Source organism: Gopherus evgoodei, chromosome 3, assembly GCF_007399415.2.
Source record: "Gopherus evgoodei ecotype Sinaloan lineage chromosome 3, rGopEvg1_v1.p, whole genome shotgun sequence".
Taxonomy (NCBI): domain Eukaryota; kingdom Metazoa; phylum Chordata; order Testudines; family Testudinidae; genus Gopherus; species Gopherus evgoodei.
The window spans coordinates 162946228-162964557 of NC_044324.1; the positions used below are offsets into that span (position 1 = coordinate 162946228).

Here is an 18330-nt window from a genome sequence, read left to right on the forward strand (position 1 = left end):
GCAATCCATTCTCTTGGGCTTCAAAGTGACCCATGTCCATTACTCTGGCCACAGGTAAAGCGATCTCACATGAAGTCCTTAAACGATGGATGCAAGGGATTTCCTGTGAAAAGGTCCTCGTGCCCACTGTGCCTTGAAAACCCATTTTTTTGCATTTAAAGAGCATAATTAAATGTGAAAAATGGTAGCTAATGTGCAACGTTTCCTAGCTTGCATGTGCTGATGCTGGTTTGCACATTGAAATGTATATTTTTGTCAGTGCTATAGGCATTTCTGCAGGGTAACCCATTATCCCCATATTTGTACATTTGGCCCAAAGTTTCAGAATTATTACGTTATATTGATGATTTTCCTTTACCCAGATTAGTGAATGGAATCTGCAAGGCCTGCCAGGAGATGAACTCTCAATTCAGAATGGTATAATTGTTACTAAGGCAACCAGATACCCACTATTGATAGACCCACAAACTCAAGGAAAAACCTGGATTAAACAGAAAGAAAAGGGTAATGAATTACAAGTAAGTAACAAAATTTTAAATAATATTATTGATTTTATCATTCTCCCTCTATCCTTGTCATCTTAGCCCTGGTCTACACTATGAGTTTAGGTCGAATTTAACAGCGTTAGATCGATATAACCCTGCACCCGTCCACATGACGAAGTCATTTTTGTCAATGTAAAGGGCTCTTAAAATCGATTTCTATACTCCTCCCTGATGAGGGGATTAGCGCTGAAATCAACCTTGCTGGGTCGAATTTGGGGTAGTGTGGATGCAATTCAATGGTATTGGCCTCCAGGAGCTAACCCAGAGTGCTCCATTGTGACCACTCTGAACAGCACCCTCAACTCAGATGCACTGGCCGGATAGACAGGAAAAGCCCCGTGGACTTTTGACTTTCATTTCCTGTTTGACCAGCATGGCAAGCTCTGAGGTGACCATGCAGATCTCATCAGCAGAGGTGACCATGGAGTCCCAGAATCTCAAAAGAGCTCCAGCATGGACCGAACGGGAAATACTGGTTTGATCACTGTAGGGAGAGGATCCATGCTATCAGACCTCCTTTCCAAAGACAAAATGCCAAATATTTGAAAAAATCTCCAGGGCATGAAGGACAGAGGCTATAACAGGGACCCGCAGCAGTGCCATGTGAAACTTAAGAAGCTCAGGCAAGCCTACCAAAGAACCAGTGGGGCAAACAACTGCTCTGGGTCAGAGCCCCAGACATGCCATTTCTATGATGAGGTGCATGCCGTTCTGGGGGGTGCCCCTACAACTACCCGACCCCTGTGCGTGGACTCTGTCAATAGATTCTCACGCAACAGGGATGCAGATTTTGGGGACAAGGAAGATGATGATGATGAGGAGATGGAAGATAGTGCACAGCAAGCAAGCAGAGAAACCGTTTTCCCCAACAGCCAGGAACTGTTTATCACCCTGGAGCCAGTATCCTCTTAACCCACCCAAAGTGGGCTCCTGGATCTTTAAGGTGGAGAAGGGACCTCTGGTCAGTGTACATTAGTAAATATAATACATGGTTTAAAAGCAAGTGTGTTTAATGATTAATTTGCCCTGAAGACTTGGGTTGTGTTTGCGGCCAGTACAGCTACTGGAAGTCTTTTAACGTGTATGGGAATGGAGCGGAAATCCTCCAGGGACATCTCAATGAAGCTCTCTTGGATGTACTCCCAAAGCCTTTGCAAAAGGTTTCTGGGAAGGGCAGCCTTATTCTGTCCTCCTGGTAGGACACTTTACTGCGCTAGGCCAGTAACACGTAGTCTGGAATCATTGCATAACAAAACATGGCAGTGTATGGTCCTGGTGTTTGCTGGCATTCAAGCAACATCCATTCTTTATCTCTTTGTGTTATCCTCAGGAGAGTGATATCATTCATGGTCACTTGGTTGAAATAGGGGAATTTTATTATGGGGACATTCAGAGGTGGCCATTCTTGCTGGGCTGTTTGCCTGTGGCTGAACAGAAATCATCCCCGCTGTTAGCCATGTGGGGGGGGGAGGGGTGAAGCGATCACCTCAGAGAATTGGTGTGTATGGGGGGGCGTTAGTGGGGTTTCTGCTGCACATTAACCTGAAAACTGCAGCCCCTTCTTTTAAATGGTCAACCCATTTTAAATGGCCAACCCAACAGGTGCTTGGTGTGGGAAATGAGGGCCCTGCTGTTTGAAACCATTCCCACATGTTATGAAGGTTAAAGAAGCCAAAAGACTGTGGCTTACCATGTCTGCCTGCAAGCTGAATTCTGTTGCCTGCCGGCCCTGTGTGTGTGATCTCTCACACCATATTGGCAGGCCCTCAATATAAGAGACAAAATGCAACCTTGTAAAGAAAGCACATGTGCTATGTAATGTTAACAGCTTGGTTCACCATGAAAGAGTCTACCCATTGTTCTCTACAATATGTCTTTTTAAATACTACTCTCCCTTCCATTCCTCCCTCAGCTTCAAATGTTTCAACGCTTTCCCTATCATCTCCATCCCAGAGGCTAGCAAAGATTAGAAGGCGAAAAAAATGCACTCGCGATGAAATATTCTGAGCTCATGCAGTCCTCCCACACTGAAAGAGCCCAGCAGAGTGCGTGGAGGTAGACAATGTCAGAGTGCAGGAAAGCACAAAATGTACTCGAGAACAGGAGGGACGGGAGCAAGAGGAGAGGTGGCGGGATCAATGATAGATGGCGTCAGCATGATGAGAGGAGGCAGAAGGCAATGTTGAGGCTACTGGAGGATCAAACCTATATGCTCTGGCATATGGTTGAGCTGCAGGAAAGGCAGCAGGAGCACAGACCGCCGTCGCAGCCCCTGTGTAACCAACTGCCCTCCTCCCCAAGTTCCATAGCCTCCTCACCCAGATGCCCAAGAACGTAGTGGGGGGCCTGTGGGCATCCAACCACTCCACCCCAGAGGACTGGCCAAGCAACAGAAAGCTAGCATTCAATAAGTTTTGCAGTGTGTCCTTGTCTTCCCCTCTTCCCCTCCTCCACCACCCCACCTGATGCTTCCCTCCTCTGCCACCCCTCCCGGGCTACCTTGGCAGTTATCCCCCCATTTGTGTGATGAATTAATAAAGAATGCATGACTTTGAAACAGCAATGACTTTATTGCCTCTGCAAGCGGTGACCAAAGGGAGGAAGGGAGGGCAGTTGGCTTACAGGAAGCAGAGTGAACCAAGGATGTGGGTTTTCATCAAGAAGAAACAAACAGAACTTCCACACCGTAGCCTGGCCAGTCATGAAACTGGTTTTCAAAGCTTCTCTGATGCACACTGTGCCCGACTGTGTTCTTCTAACCACTCTGGTGTCTGTCTGCGTGTAATCAGCTGCCAGATGATTTGCTGAACCTCCCACCCTGCCATAAATGCCTCCTCCTTGCTCTCACAGATATTGTGCAGCACACAGCAAACAGTAATAATGATGGGAATATTGGTTTCGCTGAGGTCTAACTGAGTCAGTAAACTGCGCCAGTGCGCTTTTAAATGTCCAAAAGCACATTCTACCACCATTCTGCACTTGCTCAGCCTATAGTTGAACAGCTTTTGACTACTGTCCAGGGTGCTTGTGTATGGCTTCATGAGCCATGGCATTAAGGGGTAGGCTGAGTCCCCAAGGATCACTATAGGCATTTCAACATCCCCAATGGTTATTTTCTGGTCTGGAAAGTAAGTCCCTTGCTCCAGCCATTGACACAGACCATAGTTCCTAAAGATGTGAGCGTCACGTACCTTTCCCGGCCATCCCACGTCGATGTTGGTGAAATGTCCCTTGTGATCCATCAGTGCTTTCAGCACCATTGAAAAGTACCCCTTGCGGTTTATGTATGGCTGCCATGGTGCTCCGGTGCCAAGATAGGGATATACGTTCTGTCTGTCGCCCCATCACAGTTAGGGAATCCCATTGCAACAAAGCCATCCACTATGACCTGCACATTTCCCAGAGTCACTACCCTTGATAGCAGCAAGTTAGTGATCACGTTGGCTACTTGGATCACAGCAGCCCCCACAGTAGATTTGCCCACTCCAAATTGATTCCCGACTGACCGGTAGCTGTCTGGCATTGCAATCTTCCAGAGGGCTATCGCCACTCACTTGTGAACTGTGAGGGCTGCTCTCATCTTGGTATTCTTGTGCTTCTGGGCAGGGGAAAGCAAATCACAAAGTTCCATGAAAGTGCCCTTATGCATGCAAAAGTTTTGCAGCCACTGGGAATCATCCCAGACCTGCAACACTGTGCGGGCCCAGAATCAGTGTTCCACGGCCTAGGCTTTGTTAGGAGTCTGTGTCCATGTCCTCATCACTCTCGTCACCGCGCTGCCATCGCCTCCTCACCTGCGTTTAAAGTTTCTGGTGCTGCATATACTGCAGGATAATGCACATGGTGTTTACAGTGCTCATAACTGCCACTGTGATCTGAGCAGGCTCCATGCTTGCCGTGGTATGGCGTCTGCAGGAGAGCAGAGTGACAGCAGAAGCAGTCGTTCAATGACGATTGATTGCCATTGCTTTCATGGAGGGAGGGAGGAAGAGAGGGAGGGGGGCCTGATGACATGTACCCAAAACCACCCACGACAATGTTTTTGCCCCATCAGGCATTGGGAGCTCAACCCAGAATTCCAATGGGCGTCGGAGACTGCGGGAACTGTGGGATAGCTACCCGCAGTGCAACGTTCTGAAAGTCGACACTAGCCTCAGTACTGTGGATGCATGCTGCTGACTTAATGTGCTCAGTGAGGACACACACAATCAACTGTATAAAATCAATTTCTAAAAAATCGACTTCTATAAAATTGACCTAATTTCACAGTCTAGACATACCCTTAGACTATAAGCTCTTTGGGGCAGGATGTGTATCTCCACATATGTTCATACAAACATAACATAGAACAGTCAATTTCTGATGTGGCTTCTGAGAACTACAATATAGAATATTAAATAAATACTAAAACATTCAATGCAGGATAAAATAACTAAGCTTCTAAATATACAGACTGAATATCTCCCTGTTTACTAGGAAAAAGATTAGTTGCCCACAAAAATGTTTATTCTGACAGATTTTCCCACCCTTTATTTCACAAAGCCCCAATGGGTGCTCCCTGTGCTCAGATTTTTGGTACATGCTGCTCCTGCTGATGTGTCTAGGCTGCTTACAGGTGGTTAATTTTAAAATGGGAGTTGAAAATAATTGCAGAAAATCCAGAAATTAAAGAGAAAGTAAAAAGAGCAAATCACAGAAGTCTTAGCTGTCTGGATAGGAGGAAGGGAGAGTGGTAGTCTATCAGGATGCATATCTTTATAGAATATAACTTTGCAGGTAAGCTTCCTTCTTTCAAACATATCTATCTGGGCATAGTTTTGGTCTCTTTACTCTTTTCAGAATGTCTCTGAAAGAAAAACAAAGACACTGGAACAAGCAGAGAGCAATCAAAAGAGAAAGAAGTGCCTGGGTAGCCTAAAGTTATTAAAATTTATTTCCTCAAGCTAAGATGTCAGTTTATCAAATAACATGGAAAGTAATGCTGATCACGATTATATCAAAGCTTAATATGGAAGAATAGCTAAGCAAAGTTAGCTGAAGTAGCTTGGATAGGGAAGCCTGTATTTTTAAAAGGATTAATCTAGTGTTGCCAACTCTTACAGTTTATTGAGCATCCTTATTGTTGCTGCACTTGGGGGCTAAAGCAGAGAACCTGGGTCTAAGGGGTCACAGATTAGTGATGCTGTGGCAGAGTTGAAAACAAACAAATGGTTGGATGAAAGGTGGTAACAACTCAATTCTTTAATGATCTACATCAGACTTTGGTGACCTAATAGTGAAAAGCTCCCTGTCCCATTACAACTAATCCCTTGAATCATCTTCATTAATTCAAAGTTGTATTATTAATACATTTCACTGTATACATGACAAAATATTTCTTACCAGAACTCTGATTGCTACACTAAGCCAAATGAATACGTTGCTTTCTTTTAAATGCAAAAACAAGCAAAGCAATTTTGCTAGTAAATCCTGTGGTTTTTATAAAGAACTTTGAACACATAGTTTATTATTATAAAGACAAAATTATTTCCTTTCAAAGGTGACAACTTTGAACCACAAGTATTTCCGCACACACTTAGAGGACAGCCTTTCATTGGGAAGATCACTTGTGATTGAGGATATAAGTGAAGAGTTGGATCCAGCACTGGATAATATATTAGAAAAGAATTTCATTAAATCAGGAACCTCTTTCAAGGTTAGTTACCTAACAGAAGAATTATAATATAAAATGTTTATTTTGTGTTGAATGATATAGTTCTTTCTAAAGCTGTGCTAAATGGAACATATTTTATTTTCTATGGGCTAATACAAATGAATTGAAAACACTAAATGGAAGTAATAAAATGTGGTTTGCGATGACATGTTAATGTAATAGCAAAGTAATATGATGGTGTGTAAGGAAACTGAGTTTAATTAGAAGTCACTCCTGAGACTTTCAAACCAGCAGTCCATTGCATTAATCCTATTGAATGGTGGATGTGCTTTGTACTGATTTTTTTTTAAGTGATGCCCAACTAGCCTCCACTAAGAATAGAATTAACAGGCTTCAGAAGAAATGACATCTAACTGTCTTCATCAGTGGGCTAATCATAATGATGCATGACCTTTAACTTTTTGGAGTGTGCTTTACTGGTAATAAGAAATATCTGTCCTCCTCTTGTGTCTTTTATTCTTGTGCTCAAATGACTCATGCAGTTCCTTTCTCCTTAATTTAATGATATAACAGCATACATATACAATTTTGATTTCCTAGAGGAAATTAGGGAAGTGTCCATCTACTTTGTTCTAGCATGCATTATGGCTACCATTTTTCCTCTGCAATTCTCCCCTCCACTGTGACTTTCTATAGAAAGAAAGAAAATCACCTTAATACATTATGAAATGACTAAAAATGGAAGAATTCCCAACTAAAATAACTGTATCCTTAATCCTAAATGCCCAAAATGAATTGTCTTTGGGGTATTTTTATATATATTAATTTTCAATGTCAGTATGTATAATTACATTGGAAGCTAAAGGCTACTTGACAGAGGCTGTAGTCCAGATTATTGGTGGTAATGAGAATTGTCTCCTATAAAACTGTTTAAATATTCTTTTCTTTGGTATTTGTTGAGTTGCCAGAGCAGGGTAGGCAACAGTGTGAGGTGGAGATACCTCCTCTCTACCCACTCTCCCCAAGGGTCGTGTTTGAAGTAACCCAGGTAAGCCTATGTGTGCATGATAAGGGAGCTCTACTCACCACTTAAACTTCCTTGCGCTAGTGCACACACATGCAGATTTTAGAGAATATGGGAAATGATTTGTGGGTTTAAAACAGCTGTGTGGATAGAATATGTAACTGATGTATGCAGTACTATATAAAAGTGATGGAAAAAGAGACTTATTTTTGCAGAGATACTTTAAATTCATCTTGTTGTAATAAAGATAAGACAAAACTATTTAGTCTACCTTGCTTGATTCATTAATTTCTTCCTCTGCTCCGTTTATGAGAGAAACATGATTTCCGTAAAGGTCAACATTTTCTCTGGATTTGAGTCTTGAGCTGTGATTAGTTATGTTTGAGTTCAAGATTATAATGATAATGCCCTTGGAGTCACTGAAGCCCTACACTGGAAGTAGTTCCTTCATGTATCTTGAGTTAATACTACTTTTATAACAAATCATAACTGCTAATCACTTTTTGTTTCTTGAGCTTTACTGATGGTTTTTTCGTAACTTGACCTGTGACACAAATATACTAATTTTCATCTATGTTATTTCAAAGATGTAAATGTTTCCATGATTTGTACACAGTCAGTCAATTAGCATTACTGATTAAAACCAAATTAATTTGCTGTCACTTTTTCTTCAGGTGAAAGTTGGTGATAAGGAGGTAGAGATAATGACTACATTTAAACTGTATATTACTACAAAACTACCCAATCCTGCTTTCACACCTGAGATCAATGCTAAAACATCAGTTATTGATTTCACCGTTACAATGAAAGGACTTGAGAATCAGTTACTGAAAAGAGTAATTCTTACTGAGAAACAGGTAAGCTAGCAAGATGAACAAAGAACTGCAATACTAATTGTGCAATAGTGGTACTTACTTGTTTATCTAACTTTAATATGTGGGAAGAAAATGCAAATAAAGATGGGCAAACTGACAATCTTTTAACATTTTATTAAGTTTCAGAATGGAAATTTCTAAACAAAAATGTGCTAGTCTCAGAATTAGAAATAATATACTGCAATTTGGCATTTATTAAGATAGTTGAAGCTGGATAAACACAGGAAAAACATGCTACTTAAAGAAATAAAAAAAGTTATAGAAATATTTATATAAATAGGGAAAATATAACTGAAATAAGATATAAGCTCTAGTAAGCAGCAGTATGGGCAAATGCTTTTTAAATATGATGCAGTGGTATAGTCGATAAACAGTTGTATCATTTTCTTGATTTCTGATACTAGGAGCTGGAGGGAGAGCGAATTAAACTCATGGAAGATGTAACTATTAATAAGCGGAAGATGAAAGAATTGGAAGACAATCTTCTCTATAAACTAAGCGCAACTAAAGGTTATATATTAATGAGTAAAAACTGGGATTTTTTATAGGGAAAATAAAACTAATCGGTGTCAATATGGAAGGGCCTTTATGTGAACCACAAACAAAGCAAGAAATAGTATATTAAACCACACTTACCCTTTATCAGAAGCTCATCTAAGGAAAGTGGAAGAAGGTGACTAGCATTTGAGATGAACCCTCTAGACATGCTCATCTATGTATGTACGGGCATGAACTGGTGTAGTTCCACTGGGGAGAGGCCAGATCTGGTGAAGTCACACGGGATCTTTACCATTTGCACAGAGTAAAGTTTCATAGAGGTATGGTTTGGTGAAAGGGAATATGAGGGAGGTCAGAGAAGGAGAAATCCGAAGATCTGCCATTGAAACTGGTGTAGATGCTGTGGAATAGTTTCGGTGTTGAATTCTGCACCAGAGGCCTTGGAACATCTGTATCTCCACTCCAGGGAGATCCTCAACACACAAATGAATTAATGAGTCTGTGGAAACTGTTTTGGCTCTGTGTACCATATATGGGGACCAGTTTCCCTTTTTGTCCTATTGTGGTACCTGCTGTCTTTAAATCTGGAGGAGCGTTACAGCTAAAAGTGGATCACCATATCAGAACCCTGACTCCTTATCTGTTGTGCATCAGTATTGTATGTAGAGCAGAATACAATTAAGTCTCAGTGCTGACGTGGTAGGAACATCAGGAGTGTGTTATTATAGGTGTCTCTTCTGAGGGGAGATGTCCTTCCACAAAGGAAAAAACTGTTTAGCTAGTATATTACTGCCTCTATTGAAGGAAAGCACTTTTATTGCTCTGGTAATCTAAAGGCATCTTAAATGGAGTATAATCACTTACATGCCTTTTAAGGTCCCTTTACATTGCCAGAGAAGTGGGGGTTTAACACCTACAGTGCAGCTATAGTAGGAAGAGAGATAAAGCTACTTCAACCAGATACTCAGCTGCTGTAAACTGGTGTAGCTCTGAAGTTAGTGCAACTAGGCACATTTATACCAGTCCATTGTGCAATAAAACAGGATTATGGAGCAGCTTTCTTAAAAATACCTGTCCTGATTTGTTATAAAAGCCAAAATCATTTTTTAGACTCACTATACACATGTAGGGTGACCAGATGTCCCAATTTTATAGACGGAGTCCCAATTTGTGGGTCTTTTTCTTATATAAGCTTCTATTACCCCCCACCCCCATCCTGATTTTTCACATTTGCTGTCTGGTCACCGTATGCACATGTATCTTAGTGGACTGACTCTCCTGGGAGTTGCCAGCAGCATGTCCCACTCTCCTGATATATGAAAAAGAGAACAAAGAGAAAAGGACATTGAGCCCTTGTCTATAGGGGAAAGGATTTTTTAAAGTATATCTTTAGATTATGCAAAAATAATAAACTGCCTTGCATCCAAACACAAATATTTTGCGTTATCTTGTGTCTTATCCCACTATAATTAATCTTAATGGAAGCAACTTGATTCTAGTTTTAAATGAGATATAGTGCTGAAAACTTCATATAGATACCTCACCATTTCTTAACAGCTATGCCACTGCAGGTAGTCCTTCTACCACACTTCCACATTCCTTTGAGGACCTAGGGAATTTCAGACCAGTCAGCCTAACTTCAGTACTTGGAAAGATATGGGAACAAATTATTGAACAATCAGTTTGCAAGCATCAAGAAGATTGAGTGGTAACTTATGTCCAATATGGGTTTGCCAAGAACAAATCAGGCCAAGCCAACATAATTTCCTTTGATAGAGTTACTGCCTAATGAATAGGGAGAAAGCAGTAGACATAATATATTTTGATTTTTGGTAAGGCTTTTGACACTATCTCACATTACATTGTCATAAACAAAATAGGGAAATATGGTCTAAATGAAATTATTATAAGGTGGGTGCATAACTTCTTGAAGAAGCTACTCAGAGGATAGTTATCAGTGTTTCACTATCAAACTGGGAAAACATATGTAGGGTCCATCCCTACAATATTTTCATTGGTGGCTTGGATAGCTGTGGAGACTATGCTTATAAAATTGGCAAATGACACCAAGGTGAGTGGGTTGCAAGATCCTTAGAAGACAGGATTAGAATTTAAAAGGACTTTATAAATTGGAGAATTGGTCTGAAATCAACAAGATGAAATTCAATAAAGACTAGTACAAAGTATTAAACCTAGGAAGGGAAAATCAAATGCATAAATACATATTACTGGAATAACTGGCTAGGCAGTAGTACTGCTGAACAGGAGCTGGGAGTTATATTGAATCACAAATTGAATGTGAGCCAACAATGTGATGCAGTTGTGGAAAAGGCTGATATCATTCTAGAATGTATTAACAGAAGTGTTTGTAAGATGTGGGAGATACTGAACAAGCAGAACAATTACTGGTAAAACCTCAGCAGAAATATTGTGTTCAAGCCTGGGCATCATGCTTTAAGAAAGATGTGGACAAATTGGAGAGTGCAAAGGAGAGCAATAAAATGATAAAGGGCTTAGAAAAGCTGACTTATGAGGAAAGGTTTAAATAAACTGGGCATGTTTAGTCTTGAGAAAAGAAGACTAAGAAGGGACCTGATAGTTTTCAGATACGTTAAGGGCTATTACAGGAGGACAGTCATCAATTGTGCTCCATGTCTGATAAAGGTAGGACAAGAAGTAGTTGGCTTAGTCTGCAGCCATGGAGATTTAGATTAGTTACTCAGAAAAAATGTTGTAGCTATAAAGATAGGTAAGTACTGAATAGGTTACCAAAGGAGATTGTGGAGTCCTCTCATTGGATGTTTTTAAGAACAGGTTGATCCTGCCTCAGCACAGGAGCTCTTGAAGTATATTCACTCCTACATGTCTATGATTCTGTGATTGCTTCTCATTTTGATTGGTCTATTAGGTTACCTGTGCACTCTCTACAGCTTGGGATCCACTTGACTGGATGTCCCCACTCTTTAAATACCAGCACTAGCTTAAGTGCATCTCTTTGCAAATCTAGCTTGTGACAAGTTCACAGAACCCAAAGTCCATTACAGCCATCATGCTTGTGTGTGCTTATGTTAGGAGATCCTGCTGTGACCTCTGGAGACAGATAAGGACCAAGTTCAGTCCTTCCAGAGGTCATTGGAATACAAAGAGCTACAAGTGTTTAGCAGAGCAAATACAGGCAAAGGAGTATTCCCAGGACGCATGCTGGTGCTGCATCAAAGACAAGGATCTAGAGCAGAATTACAAAAATCATACCTCTGCAATGCTCCTAGTACACTTATATACTGTGAATGCTTCCTCAGAATATTGAATCAAATTCAAGGTCTTGGGTCTTATCTTCAAGGTGCTGCATGGCCCAGGATATATAAAAGATTGCCTTAAGCTCTGGGATGAACATTATTGTTAACAACTTCATTTCTTCTTCGAGTGCTTGCTCATATCCATTCCAGTTAGGTGTGCGCGTGCCGCGTGCACGTTCGTCAGAGATTTTTACCCTAGCAACACTCGGTGGGCTGGCAGGGCGCCCCCTGGAGTGGCGCAGCTATGGTGCTGGATATATACCCTTGCTGGCCCCTCCGCTCCTCAGTTCCTTCTTACCGCCCGTGTCGGTCGTTGGAACAGTGGAGCGCAGCTTAGCTGACCTCCACCTCCCTAGCGATTCGCTCGTTTCTATTGTATTGTGTATATAGTTCTATTTCCTACAAGTATAGTTAGTGTTTAGTTATTAGTTCTGTAGTAGTTATTGTATATAGTTAGGAGGGATTGGGGGTTAGCCCCTTCCCCTCACCCAGTAGTGGGGCCTATGCCCGGTTCACTGGGCTTCAAATCGTGCTCGGCCTGTCATAAGCCGATGCCCACAAGAGACCCTCACGACTCCTCTCTCAAGTGTTTAGGTGAATCACATCTCACAGACAAGTGCCGCATCTATAAGGCTTTCAAGCCCCGGACTAAAAAAGAGTGGGACATTCGCCTGAAGCAACTCTTGATGGAGGCAGCGCTGACTCCTCCGTCTTCGGCACCACCTGTGGCACCAGGAACAAGTGCCTCTTCTGCACCGGAGCACGCGCCAACAGTGAAGGCTCCTCGACATCAGCCATCACTGGCCCAAGCTCCTGCCCAGCACCGCTCTCTCTCACCAAGGAGCAAGAAGCACAAGCCTCCTGCGGCTACTGTATCTACGCCGCAGTCTGAGCGCTTAGCTAAGTCGGACCACCTGGCACTGACATCTGCCGCGGCACCAATGTCCTCCGCACCATTGATTCCGGCCTCACAAGAGCCGTCGAGTCCGGTGCCTACCAGCTCCCCGGCATGCGCTGTGGTTGAGCTTACTGTGCCCTCCACTCCGGTGATGTTCTCCACAGCACGGGACTTGATTGCCTTGACGGAGCCTAAGCTGCCTCAACCCCCGGCACCACCGGTGCGGGTTGTTCAGTCAATAGGCAAGACGGCCCTCATGAGACCATCTTCGCCCGGTACCACTGAACGTTGCTGGTCCCGATCCAGGTCCCACAGGCATTCTTGGTCCTGTCATCGATCCCAGTCCCGGCGCCGCTCACAGTCCCGGTACCGCTCCCCATCGAGGTACCGGTCATACTCGCAGCACTATTCGAGGTCCCGGTCGCCGACCAGATACTCTTGGCACCGATCTAGGTCCCGACACCACTCGCGGCACTGCACTTCTCGCAGCCGATCTCGGCACGGCGATTCAAGGCACCGGTCGACCTCCCGGCACCATGCCAGTCGCAGGTCCCAGTCTCATTCCCGGCACCGATACGACTCCCGGTACCATTCTCCGGCACCGCATGGGGACAGATTGAGTGGACGCAGGGACCCGCATCAAATGGTCTCCGCCCCTCCATGGCCTTCTAGTTATCCGACTACCTCCTCCCATGCAGACAGTGCATCCTATGGGGATTCGGATACTCACAACAGGTTCGCCCAAGGAACCCTTGACCCGGACCAGGAACCTCATCAGTGGTCCTTTTGGACACCTTAGGCTTATCACCAAGCCCAGGGTGGACCCCCTATACCATCCGCTCTGGCCCTTCCGAACACCGAGCGCCAGAGGCCACCTTTAGCAGACCTCTCCCGGCTGGTACGAAGGAATCTCCTGCCCATGTACTGTACTGGACCCACAAGATCTACCGACTCTGGACATTCCTCAGGATCAGGAGTCAGTCCAGGACCCGCTTGTCCCCGGGGTTTCATCCTCCTCCTCCCTGGATGAAGCGGTGGCGGGGACGTCAACATCGGGACCACCTCCAATTGACCTTAGGTCACACCAGGACCTTCTGCGGCGTGTCGCCCTTAATATCAACTTACCTGTAGAGGAAGTTCCTGAGGTGGAGGACCCGGTAATCAGTATACTGTCGGCGGAGGCGCCAACTATGGTGGCCCTCCCCTTCATTCGTTCAATTCAGGCTAGAGTGGATACCATCTGGCAATCCCCAGCATCCATACCGCCCACAGCCAGAGGGGTCGAACGGAAATACATGGTGCCCTCCAAAGGGTATGAGTACCTTTATGTACACTCCCCTCCCTGTTCATTGGTTGTACAGTCTGTCAATGAATGGGAACGCCATGGCCAGCAAGCCCCTGCACCTAAATCAAGGGAGGCCAGGCGAATGGATCTATTAGGAAGAAAAATCTATTCCGCAGGAGGCCTCCAACTCAGGGTGGCGAACCAACAAGCCCTCCTGAGTAGGTACAGCTAGAACACCTAGGAGGCGGTAGGGAAGTTTACAGAGCTCGTCCCACAGGACTCCCGCCAGGAATTCACAGCACTCCTGGAGGAAGGGAAGAAAGTTGCACGGACCTCCCTCCAGGCCTCGCTGGATGCCCGCCAATTCGGCAGCTAGAATGGTCGCCTCTGGAATTGCCATGCGACGTATATCATGGCTGCAAGTGTCAGGCCTGCCACCTGAACTTCACTAGACTATACAAGACTTACCTTTTGATGGCCAGGGCCTGTTCTCGCAGAAGACGGACCCTAGGCTACAGAGTCTAAAAGACAATCGCGTATTATGCGTTCTCTGGGAATGCATACGCTACAGACTCAAAGACGGTCTTTCTGGCCGCAACCTCAGCGCCCCTACCCCCCACCTCGGCTGAGGCAAGACTTCATCAGAAGGAAAGGTCGTACCAATTGCAGACGTCAGTCTGGGCCTCAGGGGGTAACAATTCCGGTCCCACCAAGCCACCAGCGGGACCAAAACCAAACTTTGACGGTGCACCCGAGAGCAGTATACCAATGGCCTCCCAGGATCCTTTCAGTTCTACAACCGCCTTGCCCCATTTCTCCCTGCGGGTCCCAACTAACCTCGGACCGTTGGGTCCTACACACAGTGGAGTTTGGATATCGTCTTCAGTTTATTTCAAACCCCCCCCAACCCCCCTCCTCATCCCTTTTCAGGGACCCCCTCTCACGAGCAACTCCTATTGCAGGAGGTTTGGAGGCTTCTTGCAATGGGAGCTATAGAGGAGGTTCCGGAGGAGTTAAGAGGCAAGGGGTTCTATTCCAGATATTTCCTAATCCCCAAGGCAAAAGGAGGCCTCTGGCCTATCCTGGACCTGCGAGGACTGAACAAATTCATGAAAAAGTTCAAGTTCCGCATGGTATCCCTGGGAACCATCATCCCTTCCCTGGATCCCGGAGATTGGTACACTGCTCTCGACATGAAGGATGCATATTTCCACATCGCTATTTTACCCCCCGCACAGACGGTATCTACGCTTTGGTGGTGAAATCGTCAACATTACCAGTTTACGGTCCTTCCCTTTGGCCTCTCCTCAGCCCCTTGGGTATTCACGAAGTGTATGGTGGTAGTCGCCGCCTCCCTCTGCCGTCGTCGAATACATCTCTTTCCATACCTCGACGACTGGCTTATTCGAGGGACCTCCGAGGCACAGGTCACTGCTAATGTGAGCATCATCAAGGACCTATTCACCCGTCTAGGCCTGATAATCAATTTGTAAAAATCCACTTTGGTGCCTTCGCAGAGAATAGAATTCATAGGGGCCATGCTGGACTCCAATCTTGCAACTGCCAGCTTGCCTCCACCTCGGTTTCAGGCTATAGTCTCCCTTGTACAAAGACTACAAAGCTTCCCAACAACCTCTGCCCGCACTTGCCTTGGCCTCCTCGGTCACATGGCCTACGTGCACTTTCGTCACAAAGCACGCCAGACTGTGCGTGCGTCCTCTTCAAACTTGACTCACCTCAATCTATCGTCCATGCAGGGACGCCATAGACATGATACTCACAGTTCCATCGAGCATTCTGGGCTCCCTCGACTGGTGGCTGACACCATCCCTGGTGTGTATGGGTCGACCATTCCATCCACCGCAGCCCTCCGCGTTCCTAACAACGGACGCCTCATCTCTCAGCTGGGGTGCTCACCTAGGGCACCTTCGCACTCAAGGCCTTTGGTCCTCTCGGGAATTGGCGCTTCACATCAATGTCCGCGAACTGAGAGCGGTCCGACAGGCGTGCCAAACTTTCCAGCGTCATCTACAGGGCCGTTGTGTTGCAGTGTTTACAGACAACACAACGGCCATGTATTACATAAACAAGCAGGGAGGGACGCGATCTTCCCCCCCTTTGTCAAGAGGCGATGCAACTGTGGGGACTTCTGCATAGCCCACTCAATAGACCTGGTAGCCTCCTTTCTCCCGGGAGTCCAGAACTCTCTCGCAGATCACCTGAGCAGGTCCTTCCTGTCCCATGAGTGTCCATCCGTCCGGACATTCTCCATTCTGTATTCCAGAAGTGGGGCTTTCCCAGATAGACCTCTTGCCTCCGAGAGAACAGGAAATGCAGGTGTTCTGCTCCCTGCAGGGTCGCTCCCCAGACTCCCTCTCGGACGCGTTCCTAATTCCCTGGAAAGGTCACCTATTTTATGCCTTCCCACCTTTTCCCTTCGTCCACAGAGTTCTAGTCAATCTCCGCAGGGACAGAGCCCAGCTAATACTGATCGCTCCGGCATGGCCGAGACAGCACTGGTACACTCTGCTGCTCGACCTTTCTCTGGCAGACCCGATACCTCTGCCACTCTGCCTGGACCTCATAACGCAGGACTTTGGCAGACTTCACCATCCGGACCTGCAATCCCTCCATCTGACAGCATGGCTGCTGTCTGGTTGAACCAATCTGAATTGCATTGTTCCACCTCTGTTCAACAGGTGCTACTGGGAAGCAGAAAGCCTTCCACACGGGCAACATATCTCACCAAGTGGTAGCGCTTCTCCCACTGGTGCGCCCAGCATGACTTTATTCCCGAAGGTGTATCGGTCCCCATTATCTTGGACTACTTATGGTCCCTCAGGGAGCAGGGCCTGGCGATCTCTTCTATAAGGGTGCATCTTGCAGCTATTTTCACCTTCCATCCTGGGGAAACTGGCAGTTCAATCTTCTCTCACCCCATAGTTTCCAAATTCCTCAAGGGCTTGGAGCAGCTCTACCCTCAGGTCAAGCGCCCATCCCCTACCTGGGATCTCAACCTCGCATTAGCTAGGCTTATGCCCCCCCCCCTTTGAGCCTTTAGCCACATGCTCACTGCTGTACCTGTCCTGGAAGACAGCCTTCCTCGTTGCTATCACCTCGGCTAGACGAGTATCGGAACTTCGCGCTTTGATGGTGGATCCTCTGTATACGGTATTCCACAAGGACAAGGTACAGCTGCGACCGCACCCGGCATTCCTCCCTAAGATGGTCTCTGCCTTCCACATTAATCAAGACATCTTTCTACCAGTCTTTTTCCCAAAGCTGCACTCACTGAGCCAGGAACAACAGCTGCATACCCTGGATGTCCGCTGGGCTCTAGCCTTTTACATCCAGAGAACAAAACCTTTCAGATGTTCGCCTCAGCTATTTGTAGCGGTCGCAGAGCGCATGAAGGGCATGCCAATCTCTTCGCAACAGATCTCATCTTGGGTGACATCCTATATCCGGACATGCTACGAATTGGCCCACATTCTGACTGGCCATCTCACTGCCCACTCTACTCGGGCTCAAGCCTCATCTGCCGCTTTCCTGGCCCATGTTCCCATCTGGGAAATATGTCGCGCGGCTACCTGGTCTTCCATCCACACCTTTGCATCACACTATGCATTGGTCCAGCAGAGAGACGATGCCACCTTTGGCTCAGCGGTCTTACATTCCGCAGTGTCTCGCTTCGACCCCACCGCCTAGGTAAGGCTAATCACCTAACAGGAATGGATATGAGCAAGCACTCGAAGAAGAAAAGACGGTTACTCACCTTTGTAACTGTTGTTCTTCGAGATGTGTTGCTCATATCCATTCCAAACCCGCCCTCCTTTCCCACTGTCGGAGTAGCCGGCAAGAAGCAACTGAGGAGCGGAGGGGCCGACAGGGGTATATATCCGGTACCATAGCGGCGCCACTCCAGGGGGCGCCCTGCCGGCCCACCGAGTGTTGCTATGGTAAAAATCTCCTACAAACGTGCACGTGGCGCGCACACACCTAACTGGAATGGATATGAGCAACACATCTCGAAGAACAACAGTTACAAAGGTGAGTAACTGTCTTTTCTCTGACACGATGGAACTTTCTACAGTAAGGTTAAACCTTGTCTATTCAGGAGATGAGAACTTTCTCAGGCGCCATTTCTTTTTCCCTGCCTTCTCTAGCATATGTAGATAGCTCTGTGTGTGTGTGTGCACACGCGCACCACATTGCTTACTGCACCAGTAGAAGGCATTCAGCTACTACAATGATAA

General features: G+C 45.6%; 1 protein-coding gene and 1 long non-coding RNA gene across 2 annotated transcripts in view; both read left to right on the top strand.

Moving 5' to 3' along the window:
• Positions 1-18330, top strand: part of DNAH8 (dynein axonemal heavy chain 8) — a 567023-nt gene that overhangs the window by 479424 nt on the left and 69269 nt on the right. The window contains 4 exon segments of the mRNA XM_030557275.1: positions 363-518; positions 6085-6240; positions 7897-8079; positions 8502-8607. Of these exon segments, the coding sequence (XP_030413135.1) occupies positions 363-518; positions 6085-6240; positions 7897-8079; positions 8502-8607 (601 nt within the window).
• Positions 1460-2520, top strand: LOC115648922. The gene is made up of 2 exons (XR_003999688.1): positions 1460-1506; positions 2458-2520. It is a non-coding gene; the product is annotated as an uncharacterized LOC115648922 (long non-coding RNA).